A 23,261-nucleotide genomic window follows, 5' to 3' on the forward strand; every position below is an offset into this window, starting at 1 on the left:
TCAACAACAGACTGTTACTGTTACTACCATTTATCTGTTCATTTACCACATCTCTAATCATTTTGTTAATATATTTACTGTTTCCTTTTTTGTTTGTTTGGACATGTTTTATCCTTCTGTTATTTTAGTATAATTTATTAAAAAAACAGTTTTTGACTTGACAACAACATCACCAATGAATAATGTTCATTTGTTGGTTTTTCCTGATCAATCCAAATAAAAAGTCATCTGTATGTTGGAGCATATTGTTTCTGTTGCACATTAAATGATGCTTTGGCTTGTGATTGCTATCTTTATGTACAGTCATTTTTTAAACAAGCAACAGTAACCATTGACTAGGGGTCCGCTACACTGGCAGCTCCAAAAAGTACTAAATGCATATTTGTTGTGGCCATCGGGTGTGAAAAGTCAAAGCAAGGTGTCATGTACTTTTATCTTGAATTCACTTTATGTTAAATATTTTTTCAGGAGGCTTCAGCAGTCCAAATGAGTCAAATCAAGTAGATATCTTTCAACATTACAATCTTTTTAGTACCAAAGTCCTTCTTTTTATTACTATACTTGCACCACAGTTCAACAGGGAAACACAAAGAGGGAATTTGATGCTATAATGACTGTAAATGTGTCAGATATTCACTTGATATGACTAACTCAGACTGCTGAAGCCTCATATAAGCTTCAGATAAACTTGAAATCCACACTGTGGAGAGTACACATCAGCCCCCGCCCATTTATATCAATATAAATAATAATATAAACTTTTATTTCATTCATCCATAAAACACTGGTCTGAGGCTATAATTTATATGATGTTTTAATTCTCCATCAGAGACATAAAACAAGTTTAACGACATGACAATAGTCAATAATAATAAGAGCCAAGACAATAAAATGAAAAATGTTGATCAGATGGTTTCTCCAAATAGATATGTGACTTCCTGTACAGGATAAACAGTGAATTATAACATTTATTCACCTGCAATATGAAGTTCAAACTATCAAACAGATACTTTACATGTAATGTAGCTGAAAAGTGGGAACTTTTTATTCAAGCAAGAGTAGAAGTGTAAAAATGTGCAGATTGAGTGAGCTGTAGCTCATTTCCAACAAAATCAGAAAAAGGTAACAAAAGTAATATTATGTAATATTCTTTGACATTTTAGAATAAAACATGACAGTATCACTGTAGGGAACGGTTCTTTTCTGAGGGGGAGCGACCTGCAGGGACATTTTGGGCACTACTGCAACAGAAGGGGGAAAGTAATTCCTGTCCTGGGGGCGTTTCAAAATCTTGAAGTCTTTCGTTACTTGCATTTCTTCCATCTTTGTCACCCATCCCACGACCTACAGTCCCAGGCACGGGCTCTCCTCCTCCCCCAGTCACTATCGGCAGTGTCCGAATGGTAGACATGTTTTGGATCCCATAAGATGACAGCGGATACTCTCCATCCAGCTTCTCCCCTTTAAATATCAACCGGATGTCTATACCTAAGCAAAAAGACAAAGGGGCATTAAAATAAATCTTGGATCCTTAAACAGTGGTGGTTGTAGCTTGTATGGTGCCCTGGGCGAACCCCTTTCAGCCCCCCCTCACCACCATCACCCGCGGCAGCTGCCCATATCTAAATCCCCCACAGTCCTTAAAGATGATCAGAAGTCACTTACTGACCATATCTGCTCCTAATACAGAACTGATAGAGAAGTGGCCTATAAAGACATTCCTCTACAGATGATCAGTATAACCTGGATGATGTTACAATCATACGCAGGATACATTTTGCTCTGTTGGCCGATGTAGATATTACACATTTTGATATGAGACTGTGTCGTTCTGTGTAATTAAACTATAAAATAAATTCATAACTACCTGAATAATATACATATATCTTAATAATAAGATGTATATCAGGCTATTACATTACATGACATTTTTTCATCCTCTAATCACAATACAGGCCTTCCATAGCTGTTCACATGAGGGAGGTAAGTTATGAGCTGCTGCAGTACTAGACCATCATGCCTGCTAGCATCTTCAAAAGTGTAGGCCCAGTTGTTTTTATTCAAATTCATACAACGAAGTAGAAGACAAACATTACAGATCCACGGACTGTAAGTGTAACTTGACAGCCAAACACACATGCATAAAAATGACTGTTATAACTGCCATGAGTAAAGGACAAAAACGTTTCATTTAATTGTACAAATAGTACATATGTTTCTATCATATGATTCTTGTCTTGTTTTCTTCCGCTATACCTTCATTTAAGTATTAAGTATTAAATATGTACGGATTTATAGGAGGAAATGACACTGTGTGACAAGTGAGAGGAAGTTACCCTGTAAAACACAGTTTGTATTTCTGCTTTTTTCTAATTTATAAAAACAATCCTAGAATTTGACAGACCTTTTCTAGTTTATAGTTTTTCTAATTAAAGAGCCTTTGAACATACCTCTCATCAGTAGTTCTCCAATAATTTTCTCCTTCAGCTGCGTTGCAGTGATCTGCTTCATCTGCTCTTCATTGTCGCACAGGTAGATGCGCTTTCCCAAACCTCTGGGATCAATTACAGTCACATAGATGCCCATTTTCCCACCGAAGCTGGAAAGTGTGGATTCGAGGCAAAGTTAGGACTGTAAACGCGACAATGGTCTTCAGATGTGTGTGATCTGTATGCTACTATGCATACAGAAACTAAAACACAGGGCTGCCTGTCAGCAGTGTTTACCTCGAGCCACTCAGAGTCACGTGACTTCCAAGAAAGTCGAGTGAATTAAACTGAACACCATTTTTGTCATCAGTCTTGTTCACGAAGGTGAAAATCGGCAGGTCTAACTCAAGATGAGTTCAAACGCTACAAAAAGGAAACATTCATCGATCACGGATACTACGGATGAAAAGAGAGATTTCACACCTGGAAAGAGGATGACCGAAAAGTGTTATGACCCTAAAGACTCCACACTTATATTTGTTGATCGGGAGGATGAAATGGATTGTAAGTACTCATCGATTGATTATACATTTCCTGAACAGTGATCAATTTAACATTACGAGCTACTGACAACAAAGAGACAATCGGTCCACAAATTATAACACTTAACATCTTTTCTTGTGTCTCGTAGTTTTGTGTAATGACTACAAGTCTCTCAGAGCTCTGATGTCCTGTGGTCATTCTGTCACTCCGATGTCTCTCACTGACTGGTGTCGCAGGTTGTTGGATCAGGTTAGTAAATGTTGATTATTGTTAATTATTATACATGATTACCTTCATTGCAAATTTGAAATAAGTTTGAAATAAGTTGTCTGTTACACATTAATTAACTTAATTAATATTAATGAATGGCAGTAGCACCATCTTTTCATACATTTCTCAAATGTTAATAAACAAGTGTAGTTTCATGCAGAACTCCAACACAGACAGCAAATATCTCCGTCTTATCAAGTTATTTCTCTATAATTTAGTCCGCAAAACATTAATTTAAGTGTTAGAGGAGTAAGAATATTTCAACCTGGCTCCGGTGTTTAAAATGTTTTAGGAGAAATTGGTTTCTGTATTTGAAAGAAGGAAGAAAAGAAGACAATGAAATGACTTGAATTACAGCTGACTGATGACAGAAGTTGATTTGTATAATAAACCAGCTGAAATCTGGATGATTTTCTCACTTGTTTAAGAAAATCTTTAAAATTACAAACACAAATTAATTGATAAGAAAGAGATCAATCAGTTTTCTGCACAACATTCAAGTGAATCAGGCTGTATCTCTATACATTAAAGTTCATATTTTTTTTACATGTGAAGTTTTTGTTTTGACTGATTTTCTTTTTAATACCAAAGGGTGAGAGCAGATTTAAATGTGGTCACACTGACTGTGGTGCTGTATGGTCGTATGAGGAGGTTCGTAAAATGGCTCTTCTGACCCCTGAAGAAATGAAGGAGTTTGAAGAGAAAATGCTCAACAACTCTAAGGATTTCTTTGATGTCAAACCAGTAAGTATTTAAATTATGCAATTATACCATATTTGTTGTGATTTTAAAACAGTTATACAATAAATACTTTCTTTCTTTTCATAATCCAATTTAACAGTGTCCTGGCTGCAACTCTTCTGTGGAGAGAGTTGATCTGAATGATCTGAGTGTCCTCTGCTCAGTGTGCACAGCTGAGAAAAAGAAGGACTACAGATTCTGCTGGCAGTGTTTGAGGGAATGGAAAGGTCCAACTCTACGATCAGACCGCTGTGATAATGATGACTGTGTCAATGATACACTTGAAACACTGAGAAAGTGTCCAGAGATCATCTTTAAGGATGTGAAGGGGGTCACTGGATGTCCCTCCATACGAGCCTGTCCCATCTGTGGCCAACTGGTGGAGCACAGCAGCAAATTATGTAAAAGTATCATCTGTACCCGATGTAAAGAGAAGTTCTGCTTTGTGTGTCTGAGGGTGTTTAGACGGTGTGTGAGGTCAAGTTCACCTTACGAGCTTTGCTCCAGAGGTGTCGCCCCCAGACAAACTTCTATACCAGTGCGGCAGATACATCATAAATGATAAATAATCTCAACAACAGACTCTTACTGTTACTACCATTTATCTGTTCATTTACCACATCTCTAATCATTTTGTTAATATATTTACTGTTTCTTGTTGGTTTGGACATGTTTTATCCTTCTGTTATTTTAGTATAATTTATTAAGGAACCAGTTTTTGACTTGAGTCAGACCCACCAACAAATAATGTTCATTAGTTGGCTGTTTTTCCTGATCAATTCAAATAAAGTGAACTGTTTGTTGGAGTACATTGTTTCTGTTGTACATAAAGTTATGATTTGGCTTGTGATTGCTATGGTTTGGTGAATCTTAAGAGCAATTTTTAAACAAGCAACAGTAACGACTCTCTTCAGGGACAAAGGAACATGCAGTAATGTGGCTCAATGACACGTTTTTAATGGTTCATGATACACACATAATACCTTGAGTAGTGCATTGTTGGTTTGGCCTTGCACACTATATTTGTTGGCAATGAAAAAAATATAGCGCACACTTAAAGTTTCTATTCAGAGTTTTTTAGGTCTGCTACAGGTTGCTGTGATCCTCTGGGGCAGTGTGGATCCTGACCCTGTAGGAGCAGCATTTCCTGTAAGACACCATGACTGCAGCCAGGAGACACACAGCAGCAGTGAAGCAGAGCGCTGTGACTACAGTGACCTCTGTAGGAGGTCTGAGGGAAAACCAGGTCCCATCCTGGGCTGAGGTTAAAGTCTGAAAGGGATCACTGAACAAAAACAATAAAGCAATACAGTAAGATTAGTATCAGTTAGAGGTCAGTATGAAGGAAGAGGGCGTCTGTAAAAACTCACCTTGTGATAGAAGCAGGAAATGTGTTGACATCATGTGAGGGAGTAACGTCAGCGTACAGACAAAACCTGTCAGGACAGAAAACTGAACCCTGATATCCGTTAATCTGAGAAAAACACAGTAACAGCAAAGAAATGACTGATGATATAATTAAATATCAAATGAGAACTGTGGGAATGTTTGCTGCTGTAGTATTTGTACACATCAGTCTATCATTTTTATATCTGTTGTGATGACAGTGGAGCTTAAACTGGAGACAACTTTCCCACCCAAGTCAATGGGAACGTGTTTGTTCTGTAATAAGATCTCAATAGCAGAAAAGATAAGAAATTATGCATCAAACATATTTTGATTGATCATTTAAATAATGTAGCACTTTGTAACAAACACTTTTATACATATTATTTGTGTCAGTAGATAATGATACTTTATTACTACTGTATTATTATTATGGTAGTATATCATAGAATCTGCTCTGATTTCTATGTACATTGTGGTATCACTGTATACTGTACAGTTATTACAGGTAATAGTACATTTTTAAACATCTCTGACATAGTTAGGATATAGAATATCTCTCATTTATAATGCAGTAAAGTATTTTGTCATGTCACCTGAATGGTTCCTCCAGCTGGACAGTCCACCCATTCAGAGCCAAACACCTGGATCTGGTACCTGTTAGGTCCAGTACACCTGTGTCTGTAACAGCGGCCCTCCACAGAGCCACTGGACAAAATAAAGTGACTCTAAAAGCGAGACAGATGGAGAAAGAAGATAGTGATGTTACATGTAGGAAACAGTTGAGATGACTTTTAATAGAGAAACACAAAAATACTCCCAAACACAAACCTGTCTGTTCAGACTGGAGAAGAAACAACGACTGTCAAAGCCAAAGATCTCTCCACTCCAGTCCTTTTCAGCTGACTGCCTCTCATTTTCCTTCTTCCAACACTCACTCTGAAGGAAAAAAGAGAAAAAACAGCAATAAAATGGCACAGCTCACAATTACATGCACATAAATAAGGAGCTGACCACAAATTCCTGCTTCACAGAACTTGGAAAATGTAAGAAATGCAAATAATTTTGGACATTTTGGAATTAAACATGAAAAATAGTTCAAATAGAATTTCCTTTTCAAACAAAATCATGACAGTAAACAAAACTTACTCCATTCTTGAGAGGTTTGTACATACTACACTTCTCCAGGTATGGATCAGTCTGACACTCCCCCTTGTGGAGGTGAAGATAATGACACCCGAGTCCACTGGGAAGGGGGAATAATGCAAATATCTATGCTGGAAATGAACCCACGTCCCACTTAAAGATATAAATTGATGTGTATAAAATAGTTATATGACTTTAAAATTACCTGCCAGTGCAGAAAAAGGATGAGGAGCTGTTGTGGCAGGTTGACAGAGAGCCAAACGTAGCTCCTTCACCTGTAAAACAAAACAAATGTATCATTAAAATGTCTGTGTGCCTGTGGTAATATCTTCACTGCTCTCCTGTTCTCTCACCGTCTCCCCAGACCAGACTCTGTGCCCGGCTCAGGTTGACAGCGTACCAGCCCGTGTCCTCTAATGCAGCCAAGGTGATTGGGTCGATCCGGACTGTGGTCGAGTCCCCAAGCACTGCTGCCATGATGGACCCCTGCAGGAGCCGGGACTCCCAGTGAGAGGAAACTCCACCTGGAGATGCATCCTGGAAGAAGAAGAAGAAGAAGGTAGAAGCATTTAAAAAAGGAGAGCAGATGATGAAGATGAAAAAGAGTAACGTGAGCCGCTCAGGACCAGGTTCTCCAGCGGCCCTCCAAGCTCGGGGTCTGTGGATGCCAGGTGCTTCTGTAGGGCTGAGATAACGGACGGGGTGTAGATCCTCATCTGACCCGATCCATCAGTGTGAGTCACTTTCCCCCGAGGAGAACAGCCAACACCTACTGAAGGAAAACTCAAAAGAAAAACACAATGAAACAAAAATGTTCTTACAAATGCACACAACGTTTAATGTGAGTTAAAGGTGCTGTAACCGCAAACCATTTTAATCTGTTTTTATTTGTTTATTGAATTATTTGTAATCTATTTTATTGTATTTCATTATTTTTACATTTATTTGCCTGATTCTTTTTCATTTTAGTGCTGAAATGTTTAATTTTCCCATTTAAAGCAGTGTGACTACATTTCACTAGATGATCTTTAAAATTACTATTTCACCACTTTACATTGCTGATTTGTATGTAGTTTAAATTAAAATTACATTTTTTACATTTTACTTATCTATCCTAATGTTAGTACCCTTGTCTAGGACTCTAGATCATTTAACTGAACATATAAATGTAAATTATAAATTAAATACATTTTTAAAGAGGATATTTCTGCTGTGCTATTAAACAAGGAGGAAGGTTGGGTATTAGTATGTATGTGGGTTTATTAAGATATATATTGTTGGTGATCTCATTTTGATCTCATTTACATTTGGACAATAAACAACCATCATGTGGAACAACACTGTCACTACATACTATTATAGAATAGTGTTATACATGTAAATATGTGTTTTAATGGCTTCAAATACATGAAATATGTTTTAAAACCTTGAGAAGAGGAAGAACAGTCTCTCCAGGTGTGGAAAAGATCTTTAGAGAAACCGAGTACATGAAACAGCTCGTGGATCACAGTCTGGAAAACAAACACACAAACACTTATCTAGTCTGGAGACCCTCCTGCCGAATGTTTTATATCAGCAAACACATGACTTGTTTTATTAAATGTCATCAGTCATTTTGAGTCATAATTTATTAGTTTTAAATAGACAACATCTGCACAGTATTTACAAACTGATGACTACTGTATTAGTTTTTTAAGAGCATATATTATTACCGTACCTGTACAGTAGTGTGGTGGCTGTATGCAGCTCCGCTCAGTCCGTCCCTGCAGATGACCACCACCCCAGCTACAGGTCGCCCATGGGTGTCCGTCTGGCAGTGGACAGCGTAGGCCAACACGTTAGGCTGGGTGGAAAGAAAGAAGAAACTTTACAATTAACTCTGGATTCATACAGTTTCAAGAAGTAACCTGCACATTATCGATACAAAAAAATATGTTTAATTTCTCTATCAACGTATTTTATGAAAGTTTATCATGTTGTATTACTGTTTAATTGCAGGAAATATATTCTAATGCACATAAAGTCATCCATTTTACTATTTTAGTTTTTGTAGAGAAAATGTTGATTTGGAAGCAAACAGCACCACCTAGAGGAATCTAGATGTCATGAAAATATAAGGAGAAAAGTTAAACGAGAATTAATCACAAGCAAATTTTAACAATTGATTAATCGTTTCTAAATTCTCTAAATTGCAGCTTGTCAAATGTGAATATTTTTTTGATTTCTTTAGTCTTCTATGACAGTAAACTCCAGACACTTTACAAACCAAACAACTAATCTATTAATCAACAAATTAACCAACGATGAAAATATCACAGTGCAAAAAAGTCTCAGCAATTAGTGCTTCACAGTATTGCCAAATTATGGATTATTACTTTCACACAGTGATGTTTCCCACATCAGTTAGACCCTTTTACTTACTGTGATTCTAACAAATGATTTTAATAGAGTTGCAACAAGCAATCATTTTCATTATCAATCCATCTGTTGATTATTTTCTTGATTAATCAATTAGTCGTTGCAGCTCTATATTTGATATCAATAATCTCAGTTTTTTTCTGTAAATCTTCACCTCTGCTCGACACTTGTCAGTGGCTTGTACGTGGAGGTAAAGCAGGAAGTCGGTGTCAGGGAGTCCAGCGCCTTCAGGTCGGAGAGCAGTCCTGCGAGGTGAGTCAGCCTCTGGATACACATCACATCCAGCCAGGTGATCATCAGGGATCTGAAGGTTACAGGGATGAACATTTTATAGAAAAAATGTATAGATGAGGAACACATACAGCTGCACATTACACACCACAACAACAATAAAAAATATAAGTGAGAATAATATTTACTGTCACATCCAGACAGGTCTCAGATCTGTAGTTGTTGTTGGCTCTACCACACCTGCAAGAAGATAATCTTAACTATTTGAACATTTTCAGTAACAATTATCCTTCATTTAATACTGCACACTGAAACATCACATATGAAACATATTTAGACTAATTCACCAACTTTACCTAGTTTTATAGAGGACTGACAGATTCAAACTGTTTAGTAAGTTCGGGTGATTTTTATTTCTGTACCAGAATATTAAGTTTACTTAAACTTTCCATAATTTGAGAAAATGATGCGTCATCAGGATTTGTGAATATTTCAGTGCCATCAGTTTAACTAAAACATATAAATCTGAAATATGTGAATAGTTTTTAAAAAGAACAGATACACGTATACCCAAGGTTGTGTTTCTGAAGGACTGCAATTAGGCACACACACACACACACACACACACACACACACACACACACACACACACACACACACACACACACACACACACACACACACACACACACACACACACACACACACACACACACACACCAACCTGTTGTAGTTAACAGTGCTCGAGTTCCTCCAGAGAAACTTGCAGTATTTGTTGATGTCTCTGCTGAGCAGCAAAGGGCCCGGTACTCTGTCCACTATCAAAAGTCAGCATTTCATACATGTTAGTGTGTGTGTGGGTGTGTGTGTGTGTGTGTCTAAAAAAGACTTAGAACAGTAGATTGGGGACAAAAACTGTGTCCCTAATTAGTAAAACAGTGATTTATAGATCAATGGTTAAGTTTAGGGTAAAGTTTAGTTTAGTTTTAATTTAGTTTATTTTGCATAAGTTGAAATTTAAACAAAAAATGACAATATAATAAACAGTGCATGAGGGAGACGCAGAAAACCAGAATGGGCTTATTTAAAGCATCCACCTAAAAATAATTCAGGTTATTTTTGGGATAACTCTCCAGGAAATGAATATACATCTATGTTAATACCCAAAAAGTGACTTCAGCAAACCAGTGTGTGTGTGTGTGTGTGTGTGTGTGTGTGTGTCACCTGAAAGTAAAGAGGACACCATCCTCACAGCCTCTTCCACAGCTGCCTCCAGCCTGTCTTTCTCAGCCTCTGATAGGCTGTCACTCTGTTCCGGAACCCAGGTGCGGATCCTGATTGGCAGTGGGGAGACAGCAGTGGGCGGGACTAACCCTCCAAGGCTGCTCCTCTGCTTCACTGCTTGCAGAGGTGATCCTTTGAATCCTGGATTAGCGGTTTGTGGCTCCTGCCCGGCCAAGGCTCTGAGTCTGGTCTTACTGGGTGGGCTGTCTGGGTCAACGGGTGCAGCTTCAACCACTCTGACCTGAACCTGAACCTCATCAAAGATGCACTTCGGCAGGGCTCCAGGGAGCTCAACCACCACCACCACGAACACCACCAGCATCCCCACCCAGAGTCTCTGGGATGGAGGTGAAACCATAATTACAGCTGAGACCTATTTTAGGGTCACAGTGAGGAAGATGATGAGTCGTTGGAACATTTGGCTTTCAGAGATTTCCAGAGCAGCATCTTATTATATATATTATTATACTATATTATTATACTATATTATTCAATAAGTAAAGACAGCAAGTTATTAAGAAGCCCTGCATGCTCCTTAATAACTTCATTTTTTTTGTAAAACCTATTTAGATAGACATCTGAGGTCACAAAGGTCATATCTTCTGTAGTTTTATGGGATTTTTGGAGATTTAGAAGAATATATAGTAAGACATTTCAAACATATGCTGGGCTCAATTAATTATATTTAAATGCAACAACTTTAAGGCCAAATAATAAACAAATAACTCTGTTCTGTAGTTGTTAATTTTGCCTCGAAGTATTTCCAGCTGTGTGGAGAATCATTAAACATTGTTAAATTGTCCTTTTCATTCATAAAAATTACAATTTTAACATCTCATTTCAGTGGACATACAATCTAGGATGTCTGCTTTCTACAAATATAGATTAAAAAACTCTATAATTTAGATTTTTTCCCTTGTCATCTCGCTGGTTAGTTAGCTCGGACAGTGAGAACTACTGTAAATGAATGAGTCCTGCTGGTGAAGTGGTTAATAAAAGTTCAAATTCAACTAAAGCAACTTTCCTGCAGCACCGATTTACCAATTAAGCACAGAGTGGCAGATATAATTACCTTATAGAATAACTGATCCTCAGTCCATCCATGTAGTACCAAACCCTCAGAGCAGAGAGCTTCTACTTATGTTCAGACGTCACTCCCATTGATCTTTAACTAAATCACCAGAGTGAAGACGTGAACTTCCACCTGAAGATCTCTCTCTCGGGAACTTGTGTGAATTTCTACAAGACTTTTGAATACAAAGCACAATGCAGCATGTGTCACTAAGGTGTCACCTCCTTTTCTTATCCACTGAACCCCCAACACACACACACACAAAAAAATCACCAACACCTCACAACTAAAAGTGCAAATCGTTTAATGTCAGCCACATTTTTACTTATGTACAGTGAAGTTGACCCTAATAAAATCATAAAATCACTTTCTCTCTTATTTATCTCATTATATTGTAAATTTAAAACTTCCAGCTACTCCACGTCGACCCTAATACATTCAACAAAGCAAAAACAGAACAAACTTAAAAGAGAGAGAGAGCGAAAGAAAAGAAGAAAAAAAAAAAGAGGAAAAACAACTTGCAGAAATAAAAACACCATAAAATATACAATAATACAAATGGCACACCACAAGTCTGTTGTGTCAGAATGTGATTAATTCCCCTCAGGGGCTGAAGATTCAAGTTGAGTCTATTTCGTGAACTCTGGCGGGGAGGAGGGAGGGGAGGGGGGCCCTTTTCATCACTTCAGGGCGCTGTGCACACCACACACACACACACATACACACTACACGCGCAGCGCACACACACACCCTAAAATCAGGCACCTAAGAGATTGTCTTTTTGACACGTTTGCTTTGAGACTACATACATTCACTTTGGAAGGGGTGCACACCTGTTGTTGCCATGTGTGCTTAAAACCGGGGGTCCCAAAAAAAAAAAAAAAAAAAATTATTGCCAGCTTGCAGAGTAGACATGCATTTTTATGTTGTAATAAAGCCATTGATGTCTGTGTGTGTGTGCGTGTGCATATGTTTGATGTGAGGAAAAACATGTGCCTGTGTGTGTGTGTGTGTGTGTTTTTCGGTGTGCGTCGTGTGTCTAAATCTCCTCAAACCATCTACAGGAAACTCCTCAAAAAGGCACTTAAATAGGGGGATTTCTTTTTCTTTTCCTCTTCCTCTCTATAATATCTGATATAACATGAGACTCGATATTAGTGGCAGAAGTATGTGGAGATAATCCACATCTACAAACATACTCCACTGTCTACGTAAGACTAAAATGCAAACGCATTCACACAGTTTGCAGTCATACAAACACGATTATTTTCCGTCACGTCCTTTTAGAAACTCAATCAGCTTGACAGTCGCCTGCCGCCTCGGTATCAGGATAGGGAAGATTCGTCTGTGCAAAAGTTTACCTTCAATGTGCAGCCCAGCGTTAATTAAGTGCACATCCGACCAATACTCACCGACGTTTACTCACAAACATACGTCAGCCATGCTTTTTCGTCTTAAACAAAAAAAAAAAAAAAAAAAGATAAAATACTCGACTCCTTAAGTTCACAAATCCAACTCAAAGCAATTTCAAAAAGGCACCGGACTCTGCACAGTGAGGGTGAGTCATCGCCGTGGGCCGCTCCTGTGCTCAAGTTCAAACGAATGTGGAAAGACTGGGTTTCAGTTATTATCAGTGAGTAAAGGAGATAGAGTAGAGTAGAGGTGGTGGGGTGGGGTGGGTGGGGGTGGGGGTGGGGGGTGAGGAAGTCCTGGCGTCATTCAAGTGAGCATGGGAACATCATCCTCTGAAGTGGTGTCTTCAGACAGGGGGATGAGCAGCACCTCGTCGTCAGAGGTAGACGAGGAGGAGGAGGAGAAAGACGGGGAGACGGAGAGGGGCATGGAGTTGGTGGAGGAGGAGGGCGAGGCTCTGAATAGGGAGATGCTCAGGCCCAGCGTGTGGAAGATGGAGGCCAGAGAGGGGCTGCTCGGGGGGACGGCGACGGGAGGAGTTTGGGGAGTGGCCGCGGGTGGAGCTGGGGGAGCGTAGGGAGGCGGAGGAGGGGAAGCGACAGGTAGAGTCGGAGGAGGAGGCGGCAGTAGAGGAGACGGTGCTTCGCTCTGGTGCTGCTCCGACTGGGCCAGCAGGCCGAGTTTCTGAGGCACCGGCTGGTTGACCGCCTCCACCGCCGACGAGAAGGTGGTGGGAGCCGAGTGAGTCGTCGTCTGACCGGGAGGAGCGGCGTCTGTCTGCTGCTGGGTGGAGCTGGACGTCTGGGAGGGTCTGGATGGAGGTCTGGGGATTAGACCCCACCTCCTCATGCGGCGAACAGCTCGGCGGACAAATCGTGGCCGGCGTCTGCGGTGAGGGGAGTTGGCGGCATCCTGGCGGAGGAGCTGGAGGATCCCTCTCAGAGAAAGAGATGAAGTCTGATGGAGGAACAAGATTTTTTTTTTTAATTAAACTTTATTGATGCCAAGAAGGAAAATTCACATTACAAGAAAATAGACAAAAACTATGAGTAATAAATGTAGAATAGAGCAGAATCTCTCTAAATCTCCATTTAAATCATTTCACCTACCACAGCTTTAAGTTCACAAGACGCAGATCCAAATTTAGAGGACGAGTACGTAGTTTAGGTAAATCCCATGAGACAGAGCGTGCTTTGTTTTAAATGGTTAATCCTTTCTACCCCCCCATCACCGTCTCAACTGTCCACACCAACTAATAAAGCACCTTAAAGTGAACTTGGATGGCAACAGCTCTTCTCTTCTTAAAGCTCTTCCCACTTCAGCTCTTAGCCTGCTGGGGATTAATCAGCACATGTCTTTGAAGACTGAAGACACAGGAGAGACAACTGAGTGTAGTCTCTTCCTGATGAATGAATGTTATGTCACTTCTGTCTATTTTTAGTTTTTAGTACTGGGGCTTTTTCCCACTTGCTCTCTTCTTTCAAACTTTACAATGTTTACATAATTTGTAATGGTCCAAACTGCATTACTGTGGCTTTGAATAAGTGTTCATTCATGCTGCTGTAAGATGCTAGCTAATAAGTCTGTGTAGGGTTGCAAAGTTGTCATAAGAAGACATGCATGCAAACTAATACAATGTTTAATGGCTTTTTGACTGATTTATTTGAGATTAGAACTTTAATCAATGCTTTCATTGAACAACAAAAACATGAATGTTGAGTAAAATAAACATATTCTCTTCTAGAAATCATGTGTGCATGTGATGGAGGAGTGCACGGTGCATGTAGGGGGAGAGGCCCTGCAGTAAGTAATGTGCTATGTGCATGTGATTGAGGAATGTAGTAGATATTCAACTGTATTTACATTAAATCTGATTATTTTAACCAAGATTATGTTACAAGATGGGGTTTTTTCTAACTACAAAATGTTTCCTGTTATAGTTGTAAATTGTAAATTTCCAGTTTATTCCCATGGAAAATTTCCAACTTTGAAAATTCCCAGCATTTTGAAACCCTAAGTCTGTGTCAGGGTTAATAACCGGACACTAAGATCAAAAGACGCAGGACCAGACCGATAATCAGCTCATCACAATCAAAGTGATAGTTGCTTAAAAATATGTGAGCAGCACTGCGGGACCAAAATGTTGTTATCTGAAAATGCTCGAGTACGTCAGTAGCTTAAAAAAAAAACCCACTAGAAATTAGGATGATGGTTATGTGGTTCTCAACTCTCACCTCATTGGGATTTTCTGTGGGGAAGTCCTCCACTGGGGGGATGATGCCCTGGGCGATCAGCTGACCGTAAGACGGAGGAGCCTGCTGCTGGATCAGTTCCGCTTCCTGACGGCTGATTGGTGCGAACATGCTGCCAGAAAACACACACACACACACACACATTAAGACGCATTCACACACTTAAAAGCGCTTAAGAGACGCACACAGAGTAAAGCCTTTTGCAGTGACATCACCAACTCTCACTGTCATAGAGACCACGAAGTCCGTCACCGTAAATGCTTCGTTAGGTTTTATAACGAGGATGACTGACACAGAACTGCGTCAGTGGTTGTGGTCGTGTCCCACTAATTACCTGCATTTTATCTCTCAAGCCTTCCTGGGGAAACTTAAAGCCACCGCCGGCCGATGAGACACAAACCAGGCATCGTTTTTCCTTTTTATATGATTTCTATTTTAAGATTTAAAGTGAATTAAGAGGAGACACGATGTACAGCACATGTGATGCCGACGGTTTACAACAACAACAACAACAACTGCGGCTGTGTTGTGGGAGGTTGTGTTATGTGTTAGAGAGATGCTGTCTGCTAGTACTGGCAGCTACTGAAGCGATTAGTGAGGAAAACAAAGCGTGACTCTCTATCTCAGCACAAAATCTGGCAGTGGCACCTTCTTTTTTTTTTTAAATCAGAAGAACACCTAATTATGTTCTAGGGAACTAAAATAACCACAAACAGCTAGGAAAGCTATGAAACTGAAATGAAAATAAAACAGCTAACAAATGACAGGAGAACTGGAATTAGAGAGTTAACATTGAAATGATGAACTCTATTAATATATTTGCTTACACCTAACCTCATGTGCAAAATAAGATAACACTGAGGAGGAAATTAGGTGTTACAGTAGGTACAAAAATGATCGAGCAAGCTGGAATTAAAGAGAGGAACACTGCCCATGAATCCCAATTAAATTCAATTAAATACATATAAAAACCTATAAGAAGAACTACATGATGTTACCTGTACTCTCTGGTCCTGAGTGAATACAGTTTACAAGTGCAACCCATGGCAATGACCAGCAGAAGCCCGCACACCAGGCTGCCCACTGTTGCCGCGGTGATGACCTTGCGGGGCAGGATGACGGTGCAGTTCAGCTCGTCAGTGCCGTCCTTGCAGTCCACCTGGCCGTCACAGCGCCAGCTCTCAAACACACACCTGCAGACGGGACAATGGGTCATTTGTGTGTTTGAGGATACGGGAATGTAACAAAAGAGAGGTTGAGTTTCATCGATAATAAAAACCACAGGATTGTAAAACTAGCAACTAAAGCACAAAATAAGATGCTCAAATAGTTTATTAGACTGTGTAAAATGTGTTTAATGTATTAAGCATTTTATTAGCTAATATAAAAGTTGAAACAAGCTACCATTATAATCAGCTTTGTGTCATATATGCTGCTCAATTTTCATACTCCTAGGTTGAAATAGTAGATTCCTCACGCTGAATGCAACAAAGAACTGAACAAAGAACCATAAAAGATATTCTCAGTCACAGATTTTTCGCCTGTCGTTACACCCACAGCTCTACTGACATGTAACACAAGTGTAAACCCGCAAATTACACAGGTATGATGTCCCAGACTCCACATGATCACATGCCTGCACACACCCTGTGACTCACACACTTACGTTATAACCAAAACACACAGAGGCCCGATACTTAACTAACCTGACCACAATGGAGACACATAACATTTTAGCTAATGTGACAAAACAATCTATAAAAATAAGAAAACATTAATACATGAACAACTATTAAAAAGTTAAAAAGTTAACTGCTGTTTCCAAAGTCGAGACTAAACTTTGAACGTCAACTTCAAAGTCAACATGGAAGAGAAATCTAACACGTGTGCAAAATCATGGAAACATCAACGATAACACACATTAACACAACAACACAAATTAATCTGCTGATGTGAAACATGCACTTCAGAGCAGCAACAAAAATGGAGTTTGAGGTGAGATTTCTTCTTTACCTACAGTTTCCAAGGTCAAAATCAACAATAAACTTAAATATGAGCTCCTTCCTGATGAAGCTGCAGTAAAAATCTGGGAGAAATATTAACACAACTTTCCTCTCTGATCCAGGAGAGTGAGCCTAACCCTAACCCTTAGTCTCAAACTCTGACATAAACCCACCTGTCGCTGTCGCAGTGAAAAGTCCCCGGCTGGCACACGGTGCAGTCCCTCTCGTCGCTGCCGTCAGCACAGTACAACTGGTAGTTGCATCTCTCGCTGACGGGGTAACACACCGACCTGCCACCGAAGTGGTTCGATGACACCGCCCTCTGCCCCGCCACTCCACAGGCAAACTGGTTCGGGCTGCAGCCACGGCATCCCTCCTCGTCCTTCCCTGTCTCTGGACAGTCCCACTTCCCGTCGCAGCGCTGCTCCTGAGTGAAGCAGCCTCCTGATGCACCGCCACAGCGGCCCTCCCACGGAGGGCAGTAGGTCCCGACATGGAACGTAGCATTAAAGCCGCTCCCCTGCGAATTGGGAAGAGTCTGATAGGTCAGCGACAGCAGGCCAGTGTGAGATTCTACTTGGACTGATTTGTAATTGGAGGCGCTCGTGATCTGTGGGGACACATGAAGGAAACATCAAGTCAACAAATGATCCTTGATTGTCATTTTTTCAAAGAGTTTGTAAAGTTTGGATACATTTTTCGGTTAAATACACTCACAATTTTGATTACGTCTCCTTTGCCTTGTTCTCTGTTGCGGACAGTGAGGGTGTCCCCGGACCCCAGCACCAGTTGCTGCAGGTCCAGTCTCAGCGGCCTGGAGTCTTGGGGGTCCAGAGTCCAAACACAGAACAGTGCGCTATCACGATTAGCTGGAGGCGAAAAGGTCCCATAGAAGGTCTGGAGAAGCCCTCCGCAGGGCCACTCAGTAGTTGTGGGCACCACAACGGGCTCTTCGTCCCGGTGGGTCTGCTGCTCCTCCTCCCTCTCCTTCAGCAGCGACCACAGATCAGACTCCAAGTTCCGCTCTGCTGACCTATCAGAGCTCTCAGGTTTATCTGCGACCCTGTGCCTCTCCGAGTCCCTGTCACCGTTCCTCTCTGGGTACGTCTCTGCTTTGTCCTCTTCTGCCCGTGTGATGGTGTGCGTGGGGTTTTGTGGGGGGTCCGCTTCGGCAGCACAGCCCTGTTCATCTGTGCCGAGACCGTCGCCTTCTCCGAGACACTCCACCTGACCGTTACAGCGCCAGGAGAGGGGTAGGCAGCGCCCTCCGAGGCATTCAAAAGATGTTAACGGGCATTCACCAGTGTCTAAATAAGAAGAAACAAAAGAATAAAATAAACATTTTTATACAGCAGACTGGGACAGACATCACAGAAACAGTTAAATAAGAAACACCATGGAAACCCACCTCTGGCGTAGCTCAACCGAAACGACGACACAGGGAACAGATGTGGGAGAAAGTGGTGCGTCACTGTAATGTTTCCCCCTGGGAATTCCATTGGCTGTGGCAACTTGGATCCACAAAGGAGAAACGGCTCTCCTCCAGCTGAGGATTTTATAGACACCCATTCCTTCTTACACCGGACTGAAAACTGGGAGAAGCTGAGGAGGGAATCAGAGGGAGAGAGGACGAGAAAAGTGGAAGAGGAGGCAGATCAGTCGACCTGACTTATAAAACCATACAGAGGCACTTTTGACAATTTTCCCCCAAAAGCTTCAATGCAGCAAAAAAATGTAACACAATGCAGAAAAGATAATCAATAAAGATACCCAGCTCAAATTAGGCTGTTATTATCCAAGAGGGCATCTGATTGGCAGCATTAATTTAACCTTAATATAGGGTTGCACTTGAGAATTTAGACTACAAAATCACTGTCATGTGTATCTGGCATTTGAAACTCTCCCAGCGTCAGTACCTGAGAACGATGGGTTCTCCTTCTGAACCCTTTATGATCCAGCAGTCGTAGGTAGAGCCAAAGCGGTAGGACCAGCTGTGATAAGCAGAGCTCCTTATCTCTCCCTCTCTGCTGTCTAAGACTTGAAGAGAGTGCCCACAATGGTCTGAGAAACACAAGGACAAAAGGAGCAGAGGTTATGTTAATGTAGTTGTTATGTTGAGTTAATGTAAATTTCCCCACTGTGGAACAAATAAAGGAATATCTTATCCAATCTTATTGTATGTCAATGTGTTAAACCTGCAGGATTTAGAGGAAAGTGTCAGCTGCCTGTCTAGTTTTTGATTAATACCTAAGCTCAATATAAAGCAATGAGAGCACTGTTAATATGTGACCTCTCCCAGCTCACATTTGATTGTCACTATGACGCCCTGTGGATTATAGGAACATTATGTAACTTGAATGTATCACTGAATTATTATTTTATGACATCTGCAGGAAAAACATGAGAGAGTGCTGACTGGTCTGTGTCCTCACCAAAACTGAGAGCGGGCTCAAAACAGCTGCACACTGCAGAAGGAAATAAACATAAACAGCACGAGTCAGGCAGGCATTTAATGGCATGAGAAATGTTAACAACAATTTAAGTAGGTGCCTCGAACAGGCACACGAAACATAAGGATGAATGTGGTTTCACTCACCTGCTATGCAGAAAAGTAGGAGAGCAAAGAAGTTGTGAGTGACCGTCATCGTGGTAATGCTCCTCCAAAACATTGCAAATCATAAAAATAAAAAAATGAAGACTTGAAGAAGAAATAAATGTCAGAAAAGGGTCATCGTAGGCGGCTTTGTTCAGGAAGACTTCATCTGCAAAGTGAAAGAAGGGACGATACAAGTAGGAATCACATAAAGTACCTTCTATATATAAATAAGAATAATGTATAACACCTACTATCTTGTAATTGTGATAAAAGTAACTCCTAATTATGAGATATGGTGAAAAATTACATAATGTGTTGTTAATATAAAGCTGCAACAATGAATCACTTCGTTGCCAGATATTAAATTAATCAACTGTTTTATTTATAACTTATCAACTTACTTTTAAACAGGACATTTTCTGACTTACATCATCGTGTTCCAGCTCCTCAAATGTGAATATTTTCTAGTTTCTTTCATCTTCTATGATAATAAATTTAATTTCTGTGGGTTATTGACTGTTGATTGGGACAAAATAAGACATTTGAGGAAATCACCTTGAGCTGTAGGAAACAGGTGACTAGACTTAATAAATGAAGAAGAATAAAACTAGAACAAAAGTAAGATAATAATGATGAAATAAACCAAGTAGTACTATAATCAAAAGATCTATTCACATAATATAATAATAGTTTTGAAAAATGGATGAAGTAATAATGTGTATGAAACATATGAAGTTGACAAAAGTTACTCCTAATTATTAAATGTGACATGTACAACATTAAGTCCTGTTTAAATTCAATTAAATATTAAAAAGCGACAGGTGCAGGGATTAAACCAGGGATGTGAAGTTCAGTAAAATAACTAACAATAAATAATGAAAATAAGTGTAATTACAGTCCTACTTCTTCACAACTAACAACATTACAAAAGTATCAGATCCAGTTTTACTCAAATACTCTACTTGGGTGCTATTTAGAGGTATTTTTACTTGTCTTATTTACTAATATATCAGCCAAAGGGGCTAAGAAACACAACTTTAACACTTAAACTACATGAAGCTTCTAACATTAATGTAATGTTACTTCAGTTGGAGTTTTTCATGTAGAACCTGTACTTATAAAGGAGTATTTCTACATTTTTGTACTCAAGTAAATGACCTACACACTTCTCACACTCTATAAAGTAAACATACCATCATTATTAGTAGGTTTACAAGGCTTTTTTACATTCCTAAAACCAAACCAAGGCCCTTGTGTGTGTTAGCAGGAAAACAATAGGTATGTGTAGTAGTCTAGGCCTCTTGAATGAGGTTGTTTTGCTCCTCATCGCGTCGTTGTCTCACTATTTCCTTCCTTTAATCTCCTTAACAATGACGCCAGCTATTGCCTCGCCAAAACTAGCATTTTAAAGCTCTTTCCATCCTTCTCAATGATATAAAACTATTAATTCAAGAAGATTGACAGCTTGTTTTGGCTCATTTGTGTTTATATAAAGTCTTAATATCAACATAATGAGTTAGTTTCGGTTTGAAGTAGAAGGAAGAGCCGTTCCCTTCCTGTCGAGCTAACATGCTAAAGCTAAAACAACCCTCGCTTCATTTTTTATTTCTTTTTCTTTGCGTTAAATCGCGTTTTTATAAGCTGCGACACCCCAAGAAAATTACCCCCAGTTTACCACAAAGGACTACAGAACAAGATGGAGTTATAACATGTAGGCAAGAGGCGGTAAAAACATAATAAAAATGTATTTTTTAAAGAGAGAGAAGTGTCGTTACCATGTCAGTCGGCCTTTCTTGTTGACAAATTCTGAACCACTTCCGTATATTTCAGCTCATGACGTAAGGGGGCGTGGTTTGTGACGTGAACAGCTAAATCGATTTTTATCCATTCATAAAAATGTACTTAATCTTTTCTCCTCATAGTAAGTGTTTAATGCTTGTTTAGACTCATATTAACACTGTAAACTGTATATATTCTACAGGCAGCTGATTTGCGAAAAAGAAAGCGATAAGTGAAGTGTTTATTCCTCAACACAAGGTGTCAGTGTTGGTTAGTTCATTCATCAAAACAGTTTTAATTCACCAAAAAATGGTGCAAAGTAGGTCCAAGCATGGCTCCTTGACTGAGTATACAGTGGTGGATGAAGTACTCATTTCCTTTGTGGTACCACAATGTAAAATCAATCCATTACAAGTTTAATTCCTGCATTTAAAATCTAACTTCAGTAAAAGATAAGATATAATATAAAGTAATATAATAGAGTAATATTGGCATTGAGTGATAATATACTTGAGTTTCATAGTTTGAAAAGTACAGATTTACTTAAGGATAGATTCACAGATGTCTTAAAACAACAGTCAGGTACTCGTAGAAACATAGAAAGCAGTTTTTTCTTGCTGCACTTAATACACAATTTAAGTGATGGGGGACAAAATACACAGTCTTCCTTCTGTACTAAAATGTATTTAAAAGTTTATCTGAATATGAAGCTTCCAATTGACTTAAGTCAAGTAGATATCTTTCAATGTTAGTCTTTGTAGTGCCAAAGTCCCTCTTTTTGTTATTATACTTCCACCACAGATAAACACGGAAACACAAAAAGGAACAGACTATAAATATGGCAGATATCCACATGATATGACTAACTCAGACTGCTGAAGCCTTGTATAAACTTCAGATAAACTTTCAAATAAATATTTGCACAAAAAGATAGTGTGGACACACTGTTGGCCCCCATTACACACAGTTTGAACAGGAGGAATGACTGCAGCGAGGAAGACCTCTTTCAGTGTTCATACCAACACATGTCCTTCAAAGTAATAAAGGATAGGTTGCACAAAATCATCTGAGTGATATTAGCTGGGTACACGAAAGGAAAAAAAACACAAAGTTCTACCAGAAAGAACTACTTTATTTTCAGACATCGACAAAACTAAATAAAATAAAACATAAGATGTCAACTTTGCTTTTTGTGTTGAATCTTTATCTGAAAAGTAAATAGTAGTAGTATCAACAGTAGGGCTACCAAATAAATGTAGTGGAGTAGAAAGTACAATATTTCCCTTGAATGTGGTGGATTGGAAGTATAAAGTAGCATAAAATGGAAATACTCAAGTAAAGCAGGCTACAAGTACCTCAAATTGTACTTAAGTACAGTATTTGAGTAAATGGACTTATAGTTACTTCCCACTACTATTCATAGTTTTATGAATTGATTATATGTTTTTGATTAAATCCAAAAAAGTAGCTGATACACATGGTGAAGTAACAAATGGCTTTTACTTATATAAAGTTAGGTTGCAAGACAAGATGTTTTAAATTGTGATGTTTTACTTTAATTAAATGATCTGCATGCTTTGCTCTGTGAATGTGTAAATCTGTCTTTCAACCTAAAATTGAGTCAAAATCTGTGGAGCAATTTCCATTTCTGTCAATCATGAACAAATTCCACATAAATCTTTTCAAGCTGTCAGTAAT

The 23,261-nt window shown here is 39.4% G+C and overlaps 3 protein-coding genes across 3 annotated transcripts; 1 reads left to right on the top strand and 2 right to left on the bottom strand.

The window, feature by feature from the left end:
- The first annotated feature begins 3,337 nt into the window (after positions 1–3,337).
- On the top strand, positions 3,338–4,596 carry LOC128383488 (uncharacterized). Its single transcript, XM_053343102.1, has 3 exons — positions 3,338–3,343; positions 3,834–3,986; positions 4,084–4,596. The coding sequence occupies exons 1-3, from the start codon at positions 3,338–3,340 to the stop codon at positions 4,543–4,545; spliced, it is 621 nt and encodes a 206-aa protein (XP_053199077.1). The 3' UTR covers positions 4,546–4,596.
- A 473-nt stretch (positions 4,597–5,069) lies between these two features.
- Positions 5,070–10,806, bottom strand: LOC128383489 (ciliated left-right organizer metallopeptidase). The gene is made up of 12 exons (XM_053343103.1): positions 10,417–10,806; positions 9,088–9,237; positions 8,233–8,358; positions 7,942–8,026; positions 7,142–7,284; positions 6,869–7,052; positions 6,721–6,790; positions 6,519–6,615; positions 6,201–6,308; positions 5,966–6,097; positions 5,354–5,457; positions 5,070–5,268 (listed from the first exon to the last, which is right to left on the bottom strand). Exons 1-12 carry the CDS (start codon positions 10,804–10,806, stop codon positions 5,070–5,072), a joined length of 1,788 nt encoding a protein of 595 aa, XP_053199078.1.
- Positions 10,807–13,204: 2,398 nt separating this feature from the next.
- On the bottom strand, positions 13,205–21,575 carry lrp10 (low density lipoprotein receptor-related protein 10). Its single transcript, XM_053343599.1, has 10 exons — positions 21,560–21,575; positions 19,785–19,950; positions 19,621–19,653; positions 19,105–19,249; positions 18,597–18,790; positions 17,906–18,495; positions 17,362–17,798; positions 16,184–16,378; positions 15,168–15,297; positions 13,205–13,890 (listed from the first exon to the last, which is right to left on the bottom strand). The coding sequence occupies exons 2-10, from the start codon at positions 19,855–19,857 to the stop codon at positions 13,240–13,242; spliced, it is 2,448 nt and encodes an 815-aa protein (XP_053199574.1). The 5' UTR covers positions 19,858–19,950; positions 21,560–21,575; the 3' UTR covers positions 13,205–13,239.
- Between the last annotated feature and the right edge of the window lie 1,686 nt (positions 21,576–23,261).

The sequence above is a fragment of the Scomber japonicus genome, chromosome 22 (genome assembly GCF_027409825.1).
Source record: "Scomber japonicus isolate fScoJap1 chromosome 22, fScoJap1.pri, whole genome shotgun sequence".
Lineage (NCBI taxonomy): Eukaryota > Metazoa > Chordata > Actinopteri > Scombriformes > Scombridae > Scomber > Scomber japonicus.